A 22271-nucleotide genomic window follows, 5' to 3' on the forward strand; every position below is an offset into this window, starting at 1 on the left:
GGTTTATAAATTAGTTATAATACCTACAATCAGAAGGGTTATACTAGAGCAAAATTTAGTGAATAGAAGGTTAAAGCCAACCATCTGTGTTGTTCAAAGAGAAACATTTTTTTTTTGCTTGTTCCAGAACGCGCTGTTTGTGTGATTCGAGTTTGAAGCAGGCGCTGATAGAAACAATGTGATAGATTTGAGTTCTTCAAGTAAAAACTAAGAGTAATTGAGAAAGTAACAAGAGTGTTACATTAAATGTATAATACAAATTACAAAATATTCCAATTAAATATTTTCATTTTGGGTTTCTGGTCCACAAAATTGAGATTTGAAGAATTGTCCGTGCATTACGCATGTTGTGGGCGTAATGGCTGGTAAATATAGGAATATTCAAAGGAGTATTCTCTGTATGCTTTGATAAGACATTTGAGAAGTTAAAGAATAAGGTTTTTGTTTTACGGGCTTATGGTACTCATGTTAAATTGTGGATTTAAAGGTTTGAAAAGAAAAAGGGAGAAGTTATATTTTCTTTTGTCTTAAGGGCATTGTTTGGTTGACGTAATTACGGAGCGTAATACTTGCATGAGTTACTTAGGTCTGGGAGCAGTTTTAACTGTCCGAACATGGATTTAATGACACAAAATTATGATAACGATAATTTAAAGCAGATTTAAATGTGGGTCAGAGAATTAGTAAGACGCTAATTTTGAAATCAAATGGCGAGATTCAGTCAATGACAACCTTAGGCTATGTGTTATGGGAACTTATGGGAAGGTTATGTTTAGACAGGAAGGTTGTTTTTATTTGGTGTTTTGTTTAAGGATTGGATTTAATTTGCAATTGTAACTTTATTAGCTACATCTGATTTTAATAACAACTTGCACATCAAATATCCATTGAGATGGAATCAATTGATGGCACTTTTCCAGTTGGGTTATTTTGAAGCTGTGTTTTCACAAATGTTTTATTTTGGTTTTAAGAAATTTATTTGAAATATTATGAGGAAATGATTAGAAAGTTAAATAAAATATTGGTTTAAGAGGATCATGGAAGGTTATGGAATGAAACAAGAGAACGTTTTGTGGTTGTGAAGAGATGATTGGTTTAAACACTTTGATGTTCTGAAAAGGGAACTATGCATATACTTTAGGTATATGGGAAAACATTTAAAATCCAAATAGTAAAATGTAGGGTTTTTAAGAGTTTTGATAAAGGTATTGGATGCAATTTGGTTACAAATGAGAAAGAGAAAATAACTCAAATATACTTTTATTTGGAGATTGATTGTAATTTGATTTTAAGTTTGATTACATGTTTTATCAAGAGCCTGACACAATGTTTCGGATAAACAGTTAGGCTGTGATAAGGTTGTATTAATAAATGGTATTAGTGGATAAGGAGGGTTATTATAACCTTTGTTCTGAAATAATTTGGGAAGACTCATTAAGTCTGATAAATTGTGGTCATGATGGTTTGTGCTAATTAGCTTGTTTTGGACTGCAGCCAAAGCAAGTTATGAAGTTCTACCTTTATGGAAAATATAGTTGAAAACTTGTTTTGTTAATAGCTACATTGGGAACATTATTTAGTCTATATTTTCATTTGAGAAACATAAAATTGAATTCTGGTTTGGATAATGACAATGGTTTTTATCATATCTTTGACAAAAAGAGTTTTGATTTGGTTAAACAGAGAATCTAAAATAATTTAGGTCTTAAACTTAACTGTTTTGAAAGAAAGAAAAGGTTTTTGGAGTGAAAGAAATTACACTAACAGTTGATTTTGTTTAAAAGGGAACAAATAAACAAATTCCTGAAGAGATGGTTCAAAAAGTTAACCGATTTTATACAAAATGCTAACTACAAAAAAGATCTTCTGCTAAATTCTGTTCCAGGTGAAGCAGTAAAACCAAAGAGTGGATGAGTCAAACCAGGAGATTGGCTATTGATTAAAGTTATTAAAAGAAAGAACTGGTCCAGCTCAGGTGGGAGGGACCGTATCAGGTACTACTCACTGCAGTCAAAATAGCAGAGAGGACGTCTTGGATGCATTTGTCAGATTGTAAGAAAGTAAGGGACATTGATACAGGGACAGATTAGTTACTCACCACAGTCTTGAGGCACAAGTCTGACTACAAAGGGTAGTCATTCTCTTAAAGAACGGCGCGTCTCAAACTCAGTGAAGAAATCAACGGCCAACAGAGACATAGGGTGTAGACTAAATAGGCTAAAAAGATAGGAGACAGTAAGCAGGGAAAGGTAGAAAGGATGGGTGACCTATTTCCTCATCCGTAGTATTGTGACCTCCGTGGTACCATATGTAGCTTACTGTTGCTAATATTCATAATAGTCTTCCCTATACCATGGTTTGAAAAGGTGATTGCTCCTGTATGATGCTCCAAGTGGAAACAACAGGACAGATAAAGACAACACCGCTGAGACGAGCAAAACAAACTAGTATTAAGAACTGGATTTAATGACTGAAAATTAGTGGTTGGAATGGATACTGTTTACTTTGCTGTTCCCTATGGTTAAAAGATGCAATGTTTTAACATCATTGACTATCTAAAAGGAAAGATGTCGATTATGAAGAATTTGTTTGCTCAACTAGAAGTTCATACTGATAACATTGATTTTATTTTTCTTGGAATGCTAAAGCAGATGTGGCAGCAAAAAGAGGCAGCCATACAGGTGTCTTAACATTAGGAAAGGTATAATGTGGATGTGACTGTCTTGAGAGATATGCAAGCAGTGTCACCAAAATTATGGGTTGTGTAAATTCACAGGAGTAACTTATGCTACTGAAGAATCTATTTTGTTATGCTATAATATTGAGCTATGAGATGAATCATGTCTCAACAGGAGGGAGTGATAACGAAAGAGTGTTCACAGCATATGGATTTGCCATCTATTCAAGAAAAACTTGAAGAAAAATCTTTTTTTAGAGAATTTTGAGAGAGAACAAGATATGCATGAACTTTATTGAGCTTACGAAATGTTGTAAAGACTTAAGTATGGACCAACGACGAGTCAGTTGCTTTCAACTGACCTCTGTGAGAATGTAATTTTAATTACTGTGTAGTCTAATTCTTCTGAAATTCGCAGACAGGAGAGAGATGCTGTCTCAATCCAGTGAGAGGTCCCTGACCTAATTAGACTGGATTGTGGTGACCAATTTGACATGTTAAGTCCTGGAAAATGACCCTTGGTGAACAGGGTCATTCCTGGCTAGTGTCAGAGGAAATGCCATGGTATACGTGAGTCAAGCGTGCACTTTGTTTGATGATGTCAAAATAAGGAAAACTGCGCTGTGCCTAGAGTACAGTGCGTTGAGGTTGCCGTTTTGATCAACTAGACTACATTTTCTATGAGAAGATTACACAATCAGCATGCACACAATCATGGCATGAGTTTCAGCAAATTGAACAAATTGGACGTTCCGTTTTGTATGTTGAAATATGTAGGAACTACATGGTGCTATGACTACAGATATGATTTAACTGTTTAATTGATAACAATGCAAATGTTAAACAGATTCAGAAGTGAAGTTTTAATCTTGAGATAAGTGAGAAACTTTTCTGTGGAATAAAATGTAGGTACAAACACTCCTATCATGATACGTTCTACCAGTTATGTAAAGATGTTCCAGTTGATTTGTTATGTTCCAGGGCAGAAGTTTGAATGTTTTGAGAACAGTTATTGACTGTCGGAAGAGGAGATAACAATACTGTGACCGTGATACTACAAAACTTCATTTATGTGACTTGATGAAGTATTATTTGGGAGTTGCATTAAAGCTTGATGTTTAGTTTTTGAGAAACTTGGTTGCACCACAGAAAGTTGATATTAATTTGAAAACAGAAATTGAGAACATGTAAGGAGATTTCAGGAGATGAGCCAAAGAGATCTCTTATCATGAAGAGGTTGTAAAAGAGTTAGCAGTAGGCTGGAGAGAAATGTCTGTGGATCTAAAGTCCTGACTGCTCTGTAGGAGATCACCTTCGGGGGAGGGGGAGCTTCTTTTGCCATCTATAATATGGAGATAAGTCGTGGGGGAGTGCATTTGGAGACAAAATCTGGGGTGACTTAAGGGTTAAACAGGTTTTTGTTTGGTTAACTGAGGCTTATGACTCCCTGACTTGGAGAGAAATGCTTATCACCTGGAGAGGAAGAGGAAGAGCACAATCAGGGCCTGTCTTAGAAAAACCTGACTGACAGTTTACTGAATGTTTGATGGTTTTAGAGATGACCATGTAGAAAACAAGTAGGCATGTTCTTATATCCTGATAATTTCTGTATTGTTGCAATATTTGTTTTTGTTTGATTTTGTGTGAAGGAGATCTGAGATGAGGTCCAACTCATCAGACGTCAAATGACCATTCTGCTGTGTGATGACGGGTTTTACCCAATACCATGGGCTTCCGTCATGTCCAAGCATTCACACTACTAGACTATAGTGCTGTATAGTCTTATTGAATATTACACTTTTTTTTATTTTTTTTTATGACTTTTTTTTATTTTATGTATTTTTGATTTTATTGACTGTGAGTAGGTGTGGCTTTGGAATAATACATTTTATTCAGGATAAACAGGAGGGATATGTTGGAGAAATTGAAGATGTAACACACTTATCCTGTATAAGAATGATTCTGTGTTCAGCATCCCTTGTGTGTAGAGAGAAGCCTACCCCCAAATCTGGACTTTGGGTAACATGAGGCATATGTAAACAAGGTGACCTGGGCTGACCACTCTCTCTTACTAGAAAGGCCATAAAAGATGTCTGGCCTTATCTGTGTTGGGTGAATCAGGTGGTCAAGCTTACAGGGTTCAAAAGGCACACACAGGCACACACTCAAACACGCACGCACACACGCGCACCAGGTCTATGCAAGGAGCCAATGAAGAAGAGCCATGAAACATTTGCATGCCTTTGTCTTAACCAATGACTGTAAATAGTGGGGCTGCTTAAATAGCTAGCTAGCAGAATATGCTAGCGGACAAACTTTGTAGCACAAAGGCGTGTGATGTTTTTGTCTCCTTGTGGGCCGGCCGCAAGTAATAAAGCTTTCTTAAAGGGGCAATTGACTGCAAAACCGATTTTACCTTGTCATAGTTGAATAACGACAGTTCGGTGCGTACACTCAACATACCGTGAATATCAAAGTCCATTGACACCTCTTTCCTATTCAAATCTCAAAAAGAAAAAATGTGGCTGTAAAACGCTAGCTTTTCAACAAAGCTACCGGTCCTACGTAGGACCGGTGATCGCCCTCTTATTGGCTCTGGTCTGTATCTTTGTCACACCCCAGAATTTACATCCAGACCAGCCCGAGGTAGCGTCTATCTCCGATACTAGTTAAGCTGCGCGCTGCTCTGTGTAGGCTACTTATAAGGAATTACAAAGAAGAACGTTTTGAATTATAACAAGGATATTGAAAATGGACCACGGTCGTTAATGCTGTGTTCCAGGCTGTACAGGGAAGGCTAACACTCACAGTCTTCCCAAGGAGCCAAACATTCAACAGGCATGGCTGCTGTTGTCTATGAGAAGATTCCGGCGAAGTTCGACACTCAATCATTCATTTGCTCTGAACATTTCACCCAAGACAGTTTTGACAACCTTGGACAATTTCAAGCAGGATTTGCTAGGAAGCTGAACCTGGAAAGAGGTGCTGTTCCGACCGTGTGCTCATTGCAACCGCAAGCTATAAGGACAGTTTGATGTTGTGCTAACAGTTATTAGCAATGCTAACGTTTCCTGTATATAGCATACCAGGTAGAATGCTAAATACGTTTCTACACACATCAAATGACTCTAGCTAGACTAGCTGTAGTCGGCATTAGAAGGGAAGCTTCCGAAAAATAGCCAGAAAATGAACAGCAGTCTGGCTTATTGCTAACGCCTGTCTAGATAATCTGTTTGAAAGAACTGGAGAAAGGCAGGTTCTAGATACAGGATACGTTAGCATTGCTAGTACCTGTTACTAGTAACACCTAGACTGTAGGCATGTAAACAAGTTTAGCTTGCTAGTTAACGCAAGAGCATAGGTAGAATGTGTGATAATTTAGCCTAGTTTATTGGCAATGGGGCTAACTTGATTCACGTTCCTGACTGTGTTTCATTCAAATAAATAACCTGTGTAATGAAAATCTACAATTCACGATGCATGTTTGTCCAGATCTTTGTCATGTTATTTTACAGCAAGATATCTAGAGCTAGCCTAGCTAGCTAACTGAAGCCGAGTAGAATCACGATATGGTTTGGTTGCTAAGCTGTAGCCTAACGTTCTACCCACCTAAGTCAATCCAGTTTGCTTCAACAACAGAAGTGGAAACAAGTAATGTTATCATTTCAAATGATATATAGTCAATCTGTTGAAAACAGTGTTGTGTAGACACAATAGATTTATTTGCGCGTTTTTATTTCAAGTCTCCAACTTCGGTGTTTCAGCGAGTGCTGCTGTTGGCCGTGTTGCGTTTTTGCTCCCAGCTTCACTCATTGATAACCAACCAATCAGCGCGCAGCTTATCTAAATATTAATGAGCATACCATAAAAGGAGAAAAGCTAGTGTTTTTTCCCGGGAACATTTCAGAGGATCTGTCAGAGGGCATAGAACAGCACCCGGGCCATTTTCAACCCAACCAATGTTACATACCCTATTCGGAGACCTTAAGGAACAGTGTGAAAAACCCCCAAAAAACAGTCAATTGCCCCTTTAAACTTGTTCACCGACTGACTGCAATGCTTGATAGATTAATATTTCTGACACTTGTGGCCCTTATCGAATGCTTCCCCAATGTGTTTAACGATGTCCCAAGCGTGACAACCGTCATGGAGCATGATGTGAATGTTGCAGGTGCTGCCCCGATACGCCAACACCCCTACCGGGCTAACGCTGCGAAGAGGGAGGTGATGAGAAAGGAGGTAGTTTACCTCCTGGAGACCGGCAAAGCCAAAACCAGCAGCAGCGCCTGGAGTTCGCCGTGTATCCTCGTCCCTAAACCAGACGGTACCTCTAGGTTTTGTACAGACTACCGGCGTGTGAATTCTGTAACTGTGCCCGACTCTTTTTCTATGCCAAGGATCGATGACTGTTTGGACACCATTGGGTATGCGGCCTTTGTGAGTAAGCTAGATCTGTTGAAGGGGTACTGGCAGGTCCCTCTTACATCTCATGCGTCGGAGATATCTGCCTTTGTGACGCCTGACAGTTTTGCACAGTATACTGTCATGCCGTTTGGAATGCGCAATGTGCCAGCTACTTTCCAAAGGCTCGTTAATATTGTATTTGCAGGAGTGGAGAACTGTACTGCGTACTTAGATGACGTAGTCATCCATTCGCCTACTTGGCATCACCACCTATCCACCTTGAGAACGGTGTTACAGCGGTTGGAGAAGGCATCTCTAACCCTCAACCTCGCTAAATGTGAGTTCGGCAAGGCAACTGTAACGTGCCTTGGTAAACAGGTGGGATGGGGTCAGGTACATCCCTTAGCTAGTAAAGTGGAGGCGATGCTTGTGTTCCCTGCTCCCACCACCCGCAGAGAGTTGCGTAGATTCCTGGGGATGGTTGGGTACTATCGCATGTTTGCTAAGAACTTTTCCACCGTTGTGGCGCCACTCACGTCTCTGCTAAGCCTGAAAGTACCTTTTGTATGGACCCCGAGTGTAACGCTTCCTTTGAGGCAGCCAAAGCACTACTCTGTAGTGCACCTGTTTTAGCTGCCCCCGACTTTGGTAAACCCTTCAAGCTGGAGGTGGATGCCAGTGCTGTGGGCGTGGGGGCTGCCCTATTGCAGGAGGACGTCGAGGGGGTAAATAGGCCTATCAGCTTCTTCTCCCGGAAGTTCAACCCCTGTCAGTCGAGGTATTCCACAATAGAGCAGGAAACCCTAGCTTTGTTTTGGGCTCAACAACATTTTGAGGTTTACGTGGGTTGCAGCTCTCAGCCAGTTGTAGTGGAAATGTTGGTCATATGCATAGATGTATGTGTATGAAATCTATAATCTTCTATGTTCATTGGTAAGAGACAGGAAGGGAAGATAATTAAGTTGAGTTCAAAGGAATGTGAGGTGCTGATGAGCCAGCTTGCCCTGGGGGATGGGTGAAGCATTTTATATGGCCTTCTGTCCTCTGGTTACTGTAAGGGGTCAATGAGACAGTTGCTCTGAACTTTGGCTTGAAGGACTGTGTCCTGTTTCATTGTTTGTGTTAATTAAAAGTATTGTTTGAAGATGGTCACACAAAGGACAGTTGACCATTTGACTGGTCAACTCCTGTGGCTTTATTATCTACTGCTCTGGAGAGAGCTGTGACATCAAAGAACTTTGGGACACACTGGACTCTTGGTATTGTTTCAAGCTGTCACTAAGTTGATTTAGCCAATCACAGAGTTTGCTTCATTGATTGATTGACCTCATGGAATGCCATTTGATCTTAAGTTTATATAAGACAGTGCATGTGTGATGGTTCGCCATCACTCTTGCGAACGATCTGTGTGGATGGCACCTCCTTCGTTGAAACTGATCAGCAAAGCTTTGTTTAAACATATATGTAATTGTATAGTCTAAATAAATTGTATTAAAACCATATCCCTTGACTATTTAGATCTACACAGTGCCACTCGTATTCTTCCTTAGCACAGTACAGGTCTTTACTGACCACAACCCACTCATGTTCTTAAATAGGATGTACAACCAGAACCGCCGGCTTATGCGGTGGGCTCTGGTGGCACAGGAGTACAACCTAGATATTCAGCACCTTAAGGGATCTGCAAACGCGGTCGCAGATGCGTTGTCCCGAGCGTAACCCTGGGGTTCGTTAAAATGTCTTTGTGAAGTCTACCGAAATGAACACCGAAATGAGTGACTGTCACGCTCAATGCGTGACACTTGAGAGCCCTGCGTCCAGCAAGACATTCGATGATATTCAGAAGATTTTGCAAAACCATCTAAAAACCTAAACCTGTAGTGATAGCTGAAAGATTTAGATTCCATAAAAGAAATCAAGCAGAGGATGAAAGCATTTCTGGCTACATGGCCGAACTGTGCAAACTTTCACCAAATTGTGATTTCAAAGATGGACTTTCTGATGCATTAAGAGACAGACTAGTATGTGGCAAGCATTGCTCAAGCACAAAAAGAGGCTACTGTCAGAAAAGGACTTGGACTTAAAAAAGCACTGGCTATTGCAATTGCAATGGAAACAGCAGCTAAGGATGCATTAGAATTACAAAAGAAAAGCGTTGAAAATGAAATGCATAAAATGTCCATAAATAACACAAAAGGGCAGAATTGTTACAGATGTGCAAAATCCTCTCATGACGCAATTGACTTTTGGTTCAAAGACAAGACCTGCAGAAAATGCCACAAACAAGGTCACATAGAAAGAGTGTGAAAATCAGACAAAAAGCACAGACAAAAAGAAAAAAACTGACAAAAACTAAAGTTTCAGGCAAAAAGCAAAACACATGCACAAAGAATATGAAAAATCTGATAACACAGATAGTGATGAAGATGACCTGTCATGCTTAGAATTGCACAACATCACAGAAGCAAATAGGAAAATTATATGGTACCAATAGAAGTGTCCGGAAAATGGAGCTGGACACAGGTTCAGCTTTGTCTGTAATCTCTGAAATTGACTACAAAATACTGTTTTCCAACCTACAGCTAAAAAAGACCCCAGTGACATACACTGGTGAAAAAGTGTCTCCGAAACGAAAACTTAAAGTGGATGTGACTCATGGTGACAAAACACACAAGTTGGAGCTCTATGTGTTGAAAAATGGAGGACCAGCTCTTTATGGGCGAGAGCGGCTAAGAAAAATCCAGCTTGATTGGCATGCAATTAAAGCCATCAACATATCTCCAAGCCTCAAGAACCACAAATGTAGCTCTAAACAAAGACTGTCTCAGCTGTTAGAAGAGCATGCAAAAGTGTTTGACAAAGGCATGGCAAGCTGAAACACATTAAAGACTGAATTGGATGACAATGCGACAGTTTTCACAAGGCACGTCCAGTGCCATATGCACTGCGTCCGAAAATTGATGCAGAACTTCTGGGCCTGGAAGAATCTAACATTCTTTCCAATGGTTGACTGGAGCGACTGGGCTACACCCATTGTTCCAGTGATTAAAAAGGGGAAAAGTGGAGGTGTTCGCATATGTGGCAATTTCAAGGTGACCATTAATTTTGTGCTGCGTACTGTACAGTATCCTTTACCACAAATCGAAGACAACTTCTCATCACTAGCTGGAGGGGAGACATTTTTCGAAAATTGTCCTGTCTCAGGCCTACCTTCAAGTTGCCAACCATCAACACGCATAAGGGACTGTACCAGAATAATAAGCTTGTATTTGGTGTAAAATCTGCTTCAGCCATCTGGCAAAGAGCGATGGAGAAGGTCCTTCAGGATATACCAAGAACACAGTCACTGCGTTTCCATGATGGTCTCAATTCGAATCTAGCTTTATTCGGATAATGTACATTTTTGGGGCAACTGCTATTATCCGAATTAATATGGCAGTGACTAAACTGAATCACTGGCCGAAAGCATGTCATATCCCAGTACAATAGGTGGCGCTGTTTTCATTACAACTCATGGTGATACAGCCAATTCACCGTTTACAAGCATGCAATGTCCGAATTATCAACCGACTCGGATCGAGTTATCTCGGGGTGTCGATCGGATCGTAGTCGGACCACAGTCATTTGAACAAAAGTGTTTACAAGAAAGGGATCATTCTATTTCAGTCAATAAGCCAGTAATTCAAATTAGATTTTGGTGGTTTAGTTGCACATCAGCCACTCTAGTGGACACTTTTGCGTCATCCCATACACTGCTACCCATTGGCCAGTTGTTCTAAGTGAAACAAAACTTTCACTGGCAAAAAGATGGCCGACGGATTCTCAAAAACGCTAGCTAGTGCATAAATATCTTGCCAATCCTTCAATAGAAGTAGACAATCGTAGGTAGATAAAATGTTGTAACAAAGTATGTTACTAAGGAGCAATGCTATTGTAAAATCTTCAAAGTATTGCTTTTATTTTGGGAGGAAATTATGATTGATCATCCGTCCCACGATTTTTTCTAGTACTGCAACTTTTATGTTCTTGAAAATACTTGATATGCAACAACTTTTTGGGGTGTTATAATTTGATATATGTTTATTTTACCTGCCTGTTGGTTTTTGCTCCAACAACACTCATTTGACTTTATTCTACACTAGTTACCTGATCAACCAGCTAATTATTAGATTCAGGTGTGCTAGATTGTTGGAGCTAAAACCTACAGGCAGGTAGCTCCCCAGGAGCAGGGTTAGAGACCCCTGTTTTAGATAATTCTCACACCTGATTCAAATGATTGAGTTGTTATCTAGCTCAGCAGAAGCCTGATAATGTCCATTCATTTGAATCAGGTGTGTTGGAGCAGGGGAAACATGCAGGGCAGGGATGTCCCCAAGGACCAGGCTCGAAAACCACCGGCCTACAACAGTGGTTCTCAACCCCGGTCCTCAAGCACCCCCTGCCCCGAATGTTTGAGATATTTCCCTGCTCCAACATACCTGATCCAAATGAATGGGTCGTTATCTGACAATGGTAAAAAGGGAGAGGGAAGGCTGAGGAGTCAGAAGATTCTTCATATTTCATTGCATTTCATTGAGAAAGAAGGTAAAATGTGACACAATAGTTTTAACAGCATGATTTATCTTATTGGTTTGGTTAATCCATATTTCTTCAACTTATTTTTTTTACAACCCAGACGCTTGCTGTCCACCTCAGTGGACAAAAAATATTGTGTATAAAACATTTGTGTATAAAATAAATTATGTTCAACTTTATTTTTGTATGCCTAAAGAGGACTAAAAACACATGGGAAAAAAATCTGAATTAAGGTTGTCATAATTCATGCATGAAAGGGCTAGTATGACCCTCTACGAGTGAGTGAGTGCGTGCGTGAAGAGAGTGAAGTGAGAGAGTGAGTGAAGTATGTGAGAGTGAGTGAGACACTATACAGATAGATAAACGTGTTTTTTTTTGTTTAATTGCTGACTTCCTGTGCACCTTTAATCTTTATTCTGTCTTATCTCCTCCTAAATGCAGACAAATCGACTTGAATCTGACTGACTTGAAACATATTGGATATTTGGCTATAGCCTGTTTATGTTTTAGATGAGTTTGTATAATTATTTTTCAACACGAAAGCTACTGTATAATCTCCAAGTTCTCTTGAGAGCCTCTAGAGAGTGGAATGTTGCACATGTGATTCTATTGTTGTGATTTTTATTTAAAGATTAATATTGTTTTTATTATTTTAATATTTATTATTATTTACACATTTAAGCGAGAGAGCTTCAACACTGGAATGTTGCACGTTCCCTGCAATAGAACGATAGGTTGTCAATTCATGATACTCTCTTGTCTCGTAATTTAAATACTTAAAATACAATACCAATGTTGTTAAAGGTCACATGAAATGTTGTTTTTGGATGCTTTTATATAGGCCTTAGTGGTTCCCTATTACTGTATCTGAAGTATCTTTCCCGAAATTCAGCCTTGGTGCATAATTACAACCACTACGAGCAGTCCCTCAATGAGCTTTCCTCAAAACGCGCTGTTTCTGTGTCTGTAGCTTTAAAAGCTAATGAGGAGCAGACGGGCGGCAACATGCGCTAATGTTTACAACGGATGTATCACAATAGCTCGTAGCCCCCTTTGCTGTAAGATGCCTTGAATTTAGCCATTCTCATTAGTGATGGGAAATTCGGATCATTTTACTGATTCAGTTCTTTGAATCTCGTTCAGTAAAATGAACTAATATTTTTTCGAGTCATTCGTTCATTTCAACGGGGGGGGGGGGCTATACGTCCACTGCAAACACATATCACATTGTCATGTAGGTTAGTGCATGACATGTGCACCAGTAGATACTATTTCAAAAGAAATTCCTGCATTAAAATATTGTATCATGACAGTTTGTATGATTTGGTCATTTATTATCACACTAGCATTGAATTATCATGGCAAACAATTACACTGCATTAAACTTTAAGTGTAAAGATAAAGTGAAAATAACAAAACCAGTCAGTATGATGACTTGAGTGAATATCATTCACGTCCTACTAAAACAGCGGCCACACGAAAGGGAATGAGTAAACTGATTCCTCTACTAAAAAATACAATGCGGGTCACGTGAAAAAAGGATCCAAAGACTCGTAGAAAGACTGAGTCGGCAAATGAACGAATCGTTCGTTTCCTCTAGCAACAGAGCCTATGCAGGTCAAGTGAAAAATGATCCAAAGACTTGTACAAAGACCGAGTCGGGAAATGAACAAATTGTTCGTTTCCTTTTGATACAGAGCCTATGCAGGTCACGTGAAAAATGATCCAAAGACTTGTAGAAAGACCGATCTGGGAAATGAACGAATCGTTTCTGTTTACTTGGACGAGCCTATGCAATAGTCCCGATCCGCGGCCACGAGAAATTGAATGAATCACTCTGAGAGGACTCGTTACTCCCGAGTCAGAATGAATCGTTCACGAACGACACATCACTAATTCTCATCTGATCACCCTGGTTTGCAGAGGTGCACACTCATAGTCATTTCAATGAGAAGAAAGGCGGATATCGCGCGCCATAACACCAACAGCAGAACGGTTATCTAAATAACAAAGAAGTGTACAACACTCACGTTACAGCGTTTGTATTCACACACACAGTTGATGCCATCTACCTTTACATTAGCGACAGTAACTCAGCTGGCTCGTAGCCCCGTTGCTGTAAGATGCTTCGAATTTGCCCATTCTCATCTGATCAATCTTGTTTGCAGAGGTGCACACTCATAATCATTTCAATGAGGGGAAAGGATATCGCTCGCGCCATAACACTAACAGCATAACGGTTATCCAAATAACAAAGAAGTGTACAACACTGGAGTTACAGCGTTTGTATTCCCACACACACTTGATGCCATCTATCTTTACATTAGCAACAGTAACTCAGCTGTTAGCTGCAGAGCTATTGTTACAGCCACATTCTAAGGGTAGCAAGCTAGGTAACCATATACATTAAAGCAATAGAATGATATAGCGTTAGTTAACTTACTTGTCCAAGGTTTGTAGCTTGACAAAGGAGAGTTAGTAATGATCAGCTAGGCCAGCTTTGTGTTGGCTCAAGTTAAGGAAAACAGTAGTGGCTGAAATGTTTGGCGCAGACATACAAAACTTTGGGAAGTTGTGTCGCGCATTTCCAGTGAATATAAAATGAAGATACTGGTTGTGCAGAGGCTTGGATGAAGGAACAAAAAAAAAACTTTTGTTTTGATTTGTACATCCAAACACTGAGCAACTGTTATGCTTCGTTTGTTTGCTAGCCATGATGTCTCTCCAGGAAAAAACGATATCGCACTTGCCTTCGCACAATCGTAGCTTAGTTTTTCATGGGTGGGCCAGATTATCTGGGCGGGTAAAGCAGAGAGAAGGTCGGTAGCCTGGGTCCTTGTGACGTCACAAGGAGTAGATTTTCAAACAGAGCGTTTGATGCTTCATTTTCTCAAAGGCGGAGAATAACACCCAGGGCTTGGTTTACACCTATCGAAAATTCTAGCCACTGGGGGACCAAAGGCAGGCTAGGGGAACTCATATTAATGTTGAATAACCTCCTAAAGTGAAGTTTTCCTAAAGTGAAGTTTTCATGTCATGTGACCTTTAAGAATAATTAATTTCATAAATAATGCTACACAATATATAGAATGTTTCAATCGACACCGTGATCGGTGATCGGTATTATCGGATCGGCAGATACTGATTTCAGTGATCGGCACCAAAAAACCTGATCGGAGCATCTCTAATATCGAGTGCATTTGTGTTTCTGCTGAGGGAACATCGTGACCGTCATCTTACTAGTGGGTTGAATCTGACATTGTTTCATTATTTGTGTTATCTAGACTTAGTCTCATCACGGGCAGGACTCTAGGGTACAAAGTTAGATTGGTTTATGGTAATTAGCTAGCGATTGAGTTTCAGCGTACTCGCTGCAGCAGACCCAGCTCTGTTGACATTATATTTAGGGCCATTTTCAACCGTGCATTAGCATATTTAAGGGGGCTAGCACTGCAGTGGCAGCCTCGTCTGGCAGCCTCGGCGCACGAAGACTCGGTCGAACAAAGACAGGGAGTCTACCTGCGGGAGTCCACCGAGGATGGCCGATGAGGCGGATCACTTTTTCTAATAAGTATCAACCTATTTGTATTCTAATATTCATAGCTAGCATGTGTTTCTTCAGCATTCCCGCACATTACACCACTCACAGACATAGATGTAGATATGTCACAAAGTATACAGTATACGTTCAACTTCTAATCTTAGCTACATTTCCAGTAGGGGTGCAAAACTGAACTGAAAAAAACGAACCGTTCAACACACTACCCACGGTTCGTTTTTACATGTTACCGCGGTTTTTCAGATCTACGAGAATTTTTTTTTTTGAAAACACAACCAAACACCCACAGAGCAGTGTTGCCAACTTAGCGACTTTCTCGCTATATCTGGCGATCTTTCCAAACCCTCCTGGCGAATTTAATGTTGATGGAGACTTGCTGGTGTTTTAGAGACTGACATGAAAGCATGGATCGCAGTACTGTCCTCAACGAGCAGCAGGTGCTGCCGTGAGCTCCTCTGCCGTCTCAAAGCACTCAGGCATTCAGTCTCACTATAGTCTCGCGAAGCACCACTACTTTCCTTACTGAGGAGTTGGCAAAACTGCTGGAGAGAGGCAAATCATACGAAGCCAGGCACTTGTAAAGTATGCTGACCAAGGCTATTCTGGAACCTTTTTTATTGGATACGGCACCTTTGTCACTATGGAAAATTATTTGCCTAAATGAAAAAACAATTATACTGTTTGTACAGTGTTCAATGTTGTTATATGTCTTGTTAGTCTTTATCCCCCATTGAAGTTTCACAAAAATCTTGTGTTTGCATTTTCAATGCATTTTAAGGGGAATTTTGGGGTTAAGACAGAGGGGGAGGCACTTCAAGTGACACTTGCGCTTGTGCTGGTTGAGTAGGCTAGCTGTTAGCCTTGTTTCCCTCAGGGGAAAAATGACAAAAAGACATCAAAATGTGCTTAACTTTTTCAAATAAGTCCCACGAAGTAGCCTGTGCTGTTTACATGGTCATGGTCACATGATTGACTGTTTGTCTCATACAGTGCGTTTTTTTGGTTAATTTAATCCATGGATAATTGCTGCTTGTAAAAACGATTGTTGCAGTGTTTATTTTTAATGTTTCACACCCATGCAGTGCATGTTCTGAAAAAAATATATACATTGCCCTGATGTACAAGCAGGTTTTTTTTGTCAGAGAAGCTATGTAGGCAGTGTATTTTTTTGTGTTTGGTTTTTCGGTTTCCTCCAACCCCCATTTTGAGTCGCCGGATCCACCAACCTTCTGCGCTTTGGGTCCTCCCACTTCGCCGGATATACAGAACAACACCGAAAATACAGAGAGAACACTGAAATGGTAACGTTTTTTTCTTCCCCCTAATTTGTTAAACAAAACTAACCAAAACCTAAATCTAAAACCGAACCGAACCGTGGGCTTGTTGAATTGTTGCACCCCTACTAACCAGATCTTTTCCACCTGCCCTCTCTCTTTTTATAGGGCTCTGGAACTGCCAGTCTGCTGTGAACAAGGCAGACCTCATCCCGGCGTTTGCATCCCATGCTTCTCTGCACGCCCTTGTATTGACAGAGACATGGATCCGCCCAGAGAATACTGCAACTCCAGCTGCTCTCTCCGTCAAACACTCGTTCTCTCACTCACCTCACTCAAGCAGGCGAGGTGGTGGGACAGGTTTGCTTCTTTCCCCACACATTAAATACACATCCACACCACTCTGTTACTGCCAAATCATTTAAACACCATTATGTGATGCTAACTGATCCTATCATGGCATTTTTTGTTGTCCTCTATCGCCCACCGGGGCTGCTAGTTGACTTTGTGGAGGAGCTGGACATGCTCCTCGGCGTCCTCCCGTATGATGGAACACCGCTGATACTCCTTGGGAACTTCAACATCCACCTCAAAGGAACGCAGGCCGTCGACTTCAAGTCTCTTCTGACTTCCTTCGACCTGAAGCTGCTGAACACACCGGCGACCCACAAGGCAAGAAAGCAGCTTGACCTTATCCTGACACGTAACTGTATCACTGACTTAAACTCTGTAACCCGACTACACATTTCTGATCACTCTTTCATCCAATTCTCTGTCTCTCTCCCTCCAACCCCTACTACCTCCCCTCTCCCCTCGTAACTTTCCGCCGCAGCCTCCGCTCCCTATCCCCCTCCCATTTCTCCTCCATTGTAACATCCTCCATCCCTCCCATTGACGAGTTCATGTCCCACCCCACTGACACTGCCACTAACACCCTGTTATCCACATTAACTGCATCACTCAACACTCTCTGTCCCCTGTCAACCGGCCTGCGCAATCTTCTCCCCCCTGCCCGTGGCTCACGAATGCTATTCGTGAAGAAAGGTCCATCTTTCAGGCAGCTAAGAGGAGATGGCGCAAGTCCAAAGACTGTCTAGGCCTTGATAAGTATCACTCCCTCCTTAAATCCTTCTCTGCCCACATAACGTATGCTAAAACCAACTACTTTCTGAACAAAATTAACTCTGCCTCAAACCCTCACAAACTTTTCTCCACCTTCTCCACCCTTCTTTACCTCCCTCCCTCACCCCACCCCCCCTCCACCCTGACAGCAGACAACTACTCGTTCTTCTTTGAGAAAAAAGTTGCTGACATTCAGTCGGTTCCCTGAACCCACCTTTCCTACCCACTCACCCTCTATGACTGACCCAACTAAATGTCTAAACTCTTTCTCTCCCCTGTCAGAGGCAGAGATCTGTGACCTCATTCTCTCTCATCGCCCCACCTCCTGTCCCCTTGATCCAGTCCCCTCTCTTTCAAACCCTCTCTCCCTCTATCATAACTTTTCTTCTCCATGTCCTTAACTCTTCTCTTACTTCCTGCACTTTCCCTTCTGCCTTCAAACAGGCCAGAGTTAGTCCTCTACTGAAAAAAACCCTCCCTTAACCCAGCCATCCTCCAGAACTGCAGACCAGTATCACTGCTACCCTTCCCTTTCTAAGACAATTGAACGTGCTATATCTAACCAACTGTCAAACTTTCTTTCTCAGAACAACCTGCTTGACCCCAATCAATCGGGCTTCAAGACTGGCCACTCCACAGAAACTGCCCTCCTGTCACGTCACCACTGCCCTCCTGTCTGCCAGAGCGGCTTCGAGGTCATCTGTCATCATTCTGCTGGACCTTTCTGCAGCATTTGATACGGTTAACCATCAAATCCTACACGCCAGACTCTTTGAGATGGGCATCACTGGCACTGCACTTCAGTGGATCTCATCCTACCTGTCGGGAAGATCCTACCAAGTCTCCTGGAGAGGCAAAGTGTCGGCCCGCCAGCTCTCCACTGGTGTCCCACAGGGCTCTTTGGACCCCTCCTCTTCTCCCTGTACACCACCTCGCTTGGACCAATCATCACCTCCCATGGCTTTTCCTACCACTGCTATGCTGACGACACGCAGCTGTACCTGTCGTTCCCCCCGACTGATCCGGGGATTTCAGCTAGGATCGAGGCCTGCCTCACAGACATCTCTGGATGAACAAGCATCTCCAGCTGAACCTCGCCAAAACAGAACACCTCATCATCCCTAACCCTCCATCTCCCACAATCTCTCAATCACCCAGGGATCGGCGACGGTGACGCCTTCATCCTTTGCCAGGAACCTCGGGGTGAAGCCTACAGCTGGAGATCCAGCAGAAGTGTTCCATACAACGTTGGTTGAACAGCTACCAGTGACAAATTGAGATTCAGAGAGAAATACAAAAAATCCTACACTATCAAAAGTGTATGACATCACAGTACAAGGTTGGCCAGCACATGGAAATGCCATGTTTCCTGAATTTTCAGTGAGACGTGACGGCAGCAAGGAGCTTTGACGTTGGACAGCAAGTTCTGGCACGTGACTATCGAGAAAACAAGTGGACATCGGGACGGATTTTGACAAGAAATGGACCACTGATGTACGACGTGGATGTTGGAGAGCAAACATGGAGGCGTCATGTCGATCAGTTACTGAACGTGCAGCCAAACAGTACATCTGAGCTGCTTGCATCCAACCAACAAGACCCAACACCACACTCACCATCAAACATACAGCTCATTCCTGTTCATGACACACCAAAGACTATGACGCCTGCAAAGGAAAGTGTGTCCCCAGAGAAGACACCACAGGGTCCAAGGCGTTACCCAGAAAGAACCAGGGCACCACCTAAAAGACTGGAGTTGTAATGAATTGTGTTATTTACAGGTGGCTATAACAAAGTTATGGACAGTTCTTAAAAACAAAAGAAGTAAAGAAAAGAAAACATTTACTAATGCAACCACTGTACAGTTTCAAACAGGATCTGTAAAGCAGAATGTTTTGTTGTATTTTTTTACACTACACATTTAATTGTGTGTTAATAAGGATCTATTTCTGTGTAAGCACTCTCCTATGCATTGTTCTCCTATTGGTTATTCGCCATGCGCATGTATACATTGAATGCAGAAACCTCAAGTAAACAAAGTGATGTTTCACGTGTGAACTTGACCTCCGAGTAAGCCTGATTATTTTATTAATAAGTAGTCGCATAGACACTACAGTAAGTACAGCAGATAAGCAAGGACCAGAAGTACACAATTCTTCATTTTCTATCAGTCAGGACAGCAACAACACCATCTCAACAACAACCTTACATTGTACTGATGATAGGACAACAACAACATTTCATCAAACCATCGATAAGAGACTACTGTTGCTTTATCAGTATGGATGTAGAGGCCAGGGTGGAACTCACCTTCCCCTAATGACCCTGAGGGACCTGGGGGTGTTGGCTCCACAGTTCATCACTTCACCCTCGTACTCTTTAGCTTCTCCCTCAAACTGAGGCTGGCTGTACACGGCTAGCTGCAGGGACAGATGCAAACAGGGAGAGGGATATTATGTAGCCTGGCTATCCTTGAAAGTGCTTTCTGATTTTGGGGCGTGGACTTTTGTCCTTTGTTGATATTGAAATTCTAAATATGGATAGGGTTATAAATATCTATATTTATAGTTGTATATAGATGTCCTGTAGATGACTTACCAATGGTGTCAGTTCTCCAGTACCACCAAAATCCTGGAAAAAGGACAGATGTGTCAAGCGATGCCCACTTGGACTTCACATCACGGAACTCTCTAGAAAACTCACCGGGACAGCAAAAATCTCACCATGATACACCATGTCCCCTTTCAAGCCTTTTTTTGTTTTTAACATAGCTGTGGAACTCACCAATCGGACGGGTTGGACAGACTTGGCAGGTTGCCGGTTACCACTGCTGAAGTCCAGAGTGCTAGGATGTCTGCCTTTCTCCAGAACACATTGTTCTCCCCTGTAGCCCCGTTCACTGTAGGCTACCCATCTGAAACACAGGTGAACCCAGCACATTCACAGTCTCAACTCCCCCACAGCAGCTGTGGCGAATGTAAACCATCCACCACAGTTCTCTAACAAGGTCAAAACAAGGTGACTTCACTACAGGAAGCCATTTCAGAGTATAGAGAAAGACCTTTGCAATGGTCTACTGCTGTTTTTGTCCGCTGGTGTGGAGAGGGTCAGGGACGTCTGCTTTGGCTCCATCAAAAAATCAAACGTATATTTTCATAAGTTACCAAACTTCCAATGTTGCACTTTTAATTTGAAGGATGCTCAGGCATTCACAGTGAGACACCCAGTTGATAGCTGTCTCCTCGCTGCCTCCCACCCTGGACCCTATGTAGTTTGCATACCAGTCCAACAGGTCGACAGACGATGCCATCGCCCTGACAATGCACATCGCTCAAGAAAGCACAACAGAGGATGTACTTCCTTCGGCAGCTGAAGAAATTCAACCTGCCAAAGACAATGATGGTGCACTTCTACTCAGCCATCATTGAGTCCATCCTCGCCTCCTCCATCACCATCTGGTACTCTGCTGCCATTGCCAAGGACAAAAGCAGGCTGCAGCGTGTCATCCGCACTTCTGAGAAGGTGATTGGCTGCAATCTGCCTACACTTGAGGACCTGCACACTTTGAGGACACTGAGGCGAGCGAGGAAGATTGTGGCCAACTCCTCCCACCCTGGGCACTCCCTATTTCAGTCACTCCTCTCCGGCAGAAGGCTGCGGTCCATCAGGACCAATACCTTCCCTTCCACTGTTGGCCTCTTCAATAAGGCCAAGGGTCCACACTGACTTTTATGACTAAATGTCCTTAAACACATAGCTTTTTGCACTGCATCACAAATTGCATCTTGTACCACTTGTATTTTTTGTAATATTTGTATTTTTTGTATTTTTATATTGTAAAACGTATATTCTATTTAATATTTTATTGTACATTTTACTTAATTCTAATTCCACTCAGTTACCTTCCTACCAAAGCAAATTCCTTGTCTGTGCAAACTTTCATGGCGAATAAAACCCATTCTGATTCTGATTCTCTCCCACCTGGACAAAGGGAATACGTATGTGAAGATGCTGTTCATTGACTACAGCTCAGCATTCAACACCATCATCCCCTCCAGACTCGCCTCCAAGCTTGTGGACCTGGGACTAAGCACCTCCCTATGCAAGTGGATCTTCAACTTCCTGATGGGGAGGCCACAGGTGGTGAGAATCGGTGACCGCACCTCATCCACACTGATCACCAACACAGGCACCACCCAGGGCTGTGTGCTCAGCCCTCTGCTGTTCTCCTCATTCATGCACGACTGTGCGGCAACACACAGTTCCAACCTCCTTGTTGCTGATGACACAAACATTGTGGGCCTCATCTCTGACAGTGACAAGTCAGCCTACAGAGAGGAGGTTGATACCCTGACATCATGGTGTCAGGACAATAACTTCTCTCACGTCAGCAAGACTAAGGAGATGATTGTGGATGATAGGAGGTGGCAGGAGGAGGAGCATGCACCCCTACACATCAACAGATTCAAAGTGGAAAAGGTCAGCTGCTTCAGATTCCCCGGGATGAACATCAGCAATGATCAGACCTGGTCTGCTCACACGGACAAGGTGGTCAAAGCGTCCCGGAAACGCCTTTACTGTAGAAGTTTGGCATGGACTCAGTCATCATCACTAACTTTTACAGATGCACTATAGGGAACATACTGACTGGTTGCATCAG

General features: G+C 42.0%; 1 protein-coding gene across 7 annotated transcripts in view; it reads right to left on the bottom strand.

The window, feature by feature from the left end:
- Positions 1-22271, bottom strand: part of LOC124465355 — a 102693-nt gene that overhangs the window by 14640 nt on the left and 65782 nt on the right. For 5 of the 7 annotated variants that reach the window (XM_047017085.1, XM_047017086.1, XM_047017088.1 and 2 more), the window contains exons 14-16: positions 20396-20525; positions 20210-20242; positions 19922-20031 (exon numbers count right to left, since the gene is read on the bottom strand). In XM_047017085.1, coding sequence (XP_046873041.1) covers positions 19922-20031; positions 20210-20242; positions 20396-20525 — 273 coding nt within the window. Of the gene's footprint in view, positions 1-19227; positions 19362-19921; positions 20032-20209; positions 20243-20395; positions 20526-22271 lie in introns of all 7 variants that reach the window. The other 2 variants (XR_006955785.1, XM_047017087.1) reach the window with 2 other exon arrangements.

Source organism: Hypomesus transpacificus, unplaced genomic scaffold, assembly GCF_021917145.1.
Source record: "Hypomesus transpacificus isolate Combined female unplaced genomic scaffold, fHypTra1 scaffold_48, whole genome shotgun sequence".
Classification (NCBI taxonomy): domain Eukaryota; kingdom Metazoa; phylum Chordata; class Actinopteri; order Osmeriformes; family Osmeridae; genus Hypomesus; species Hypomesus transpacificus.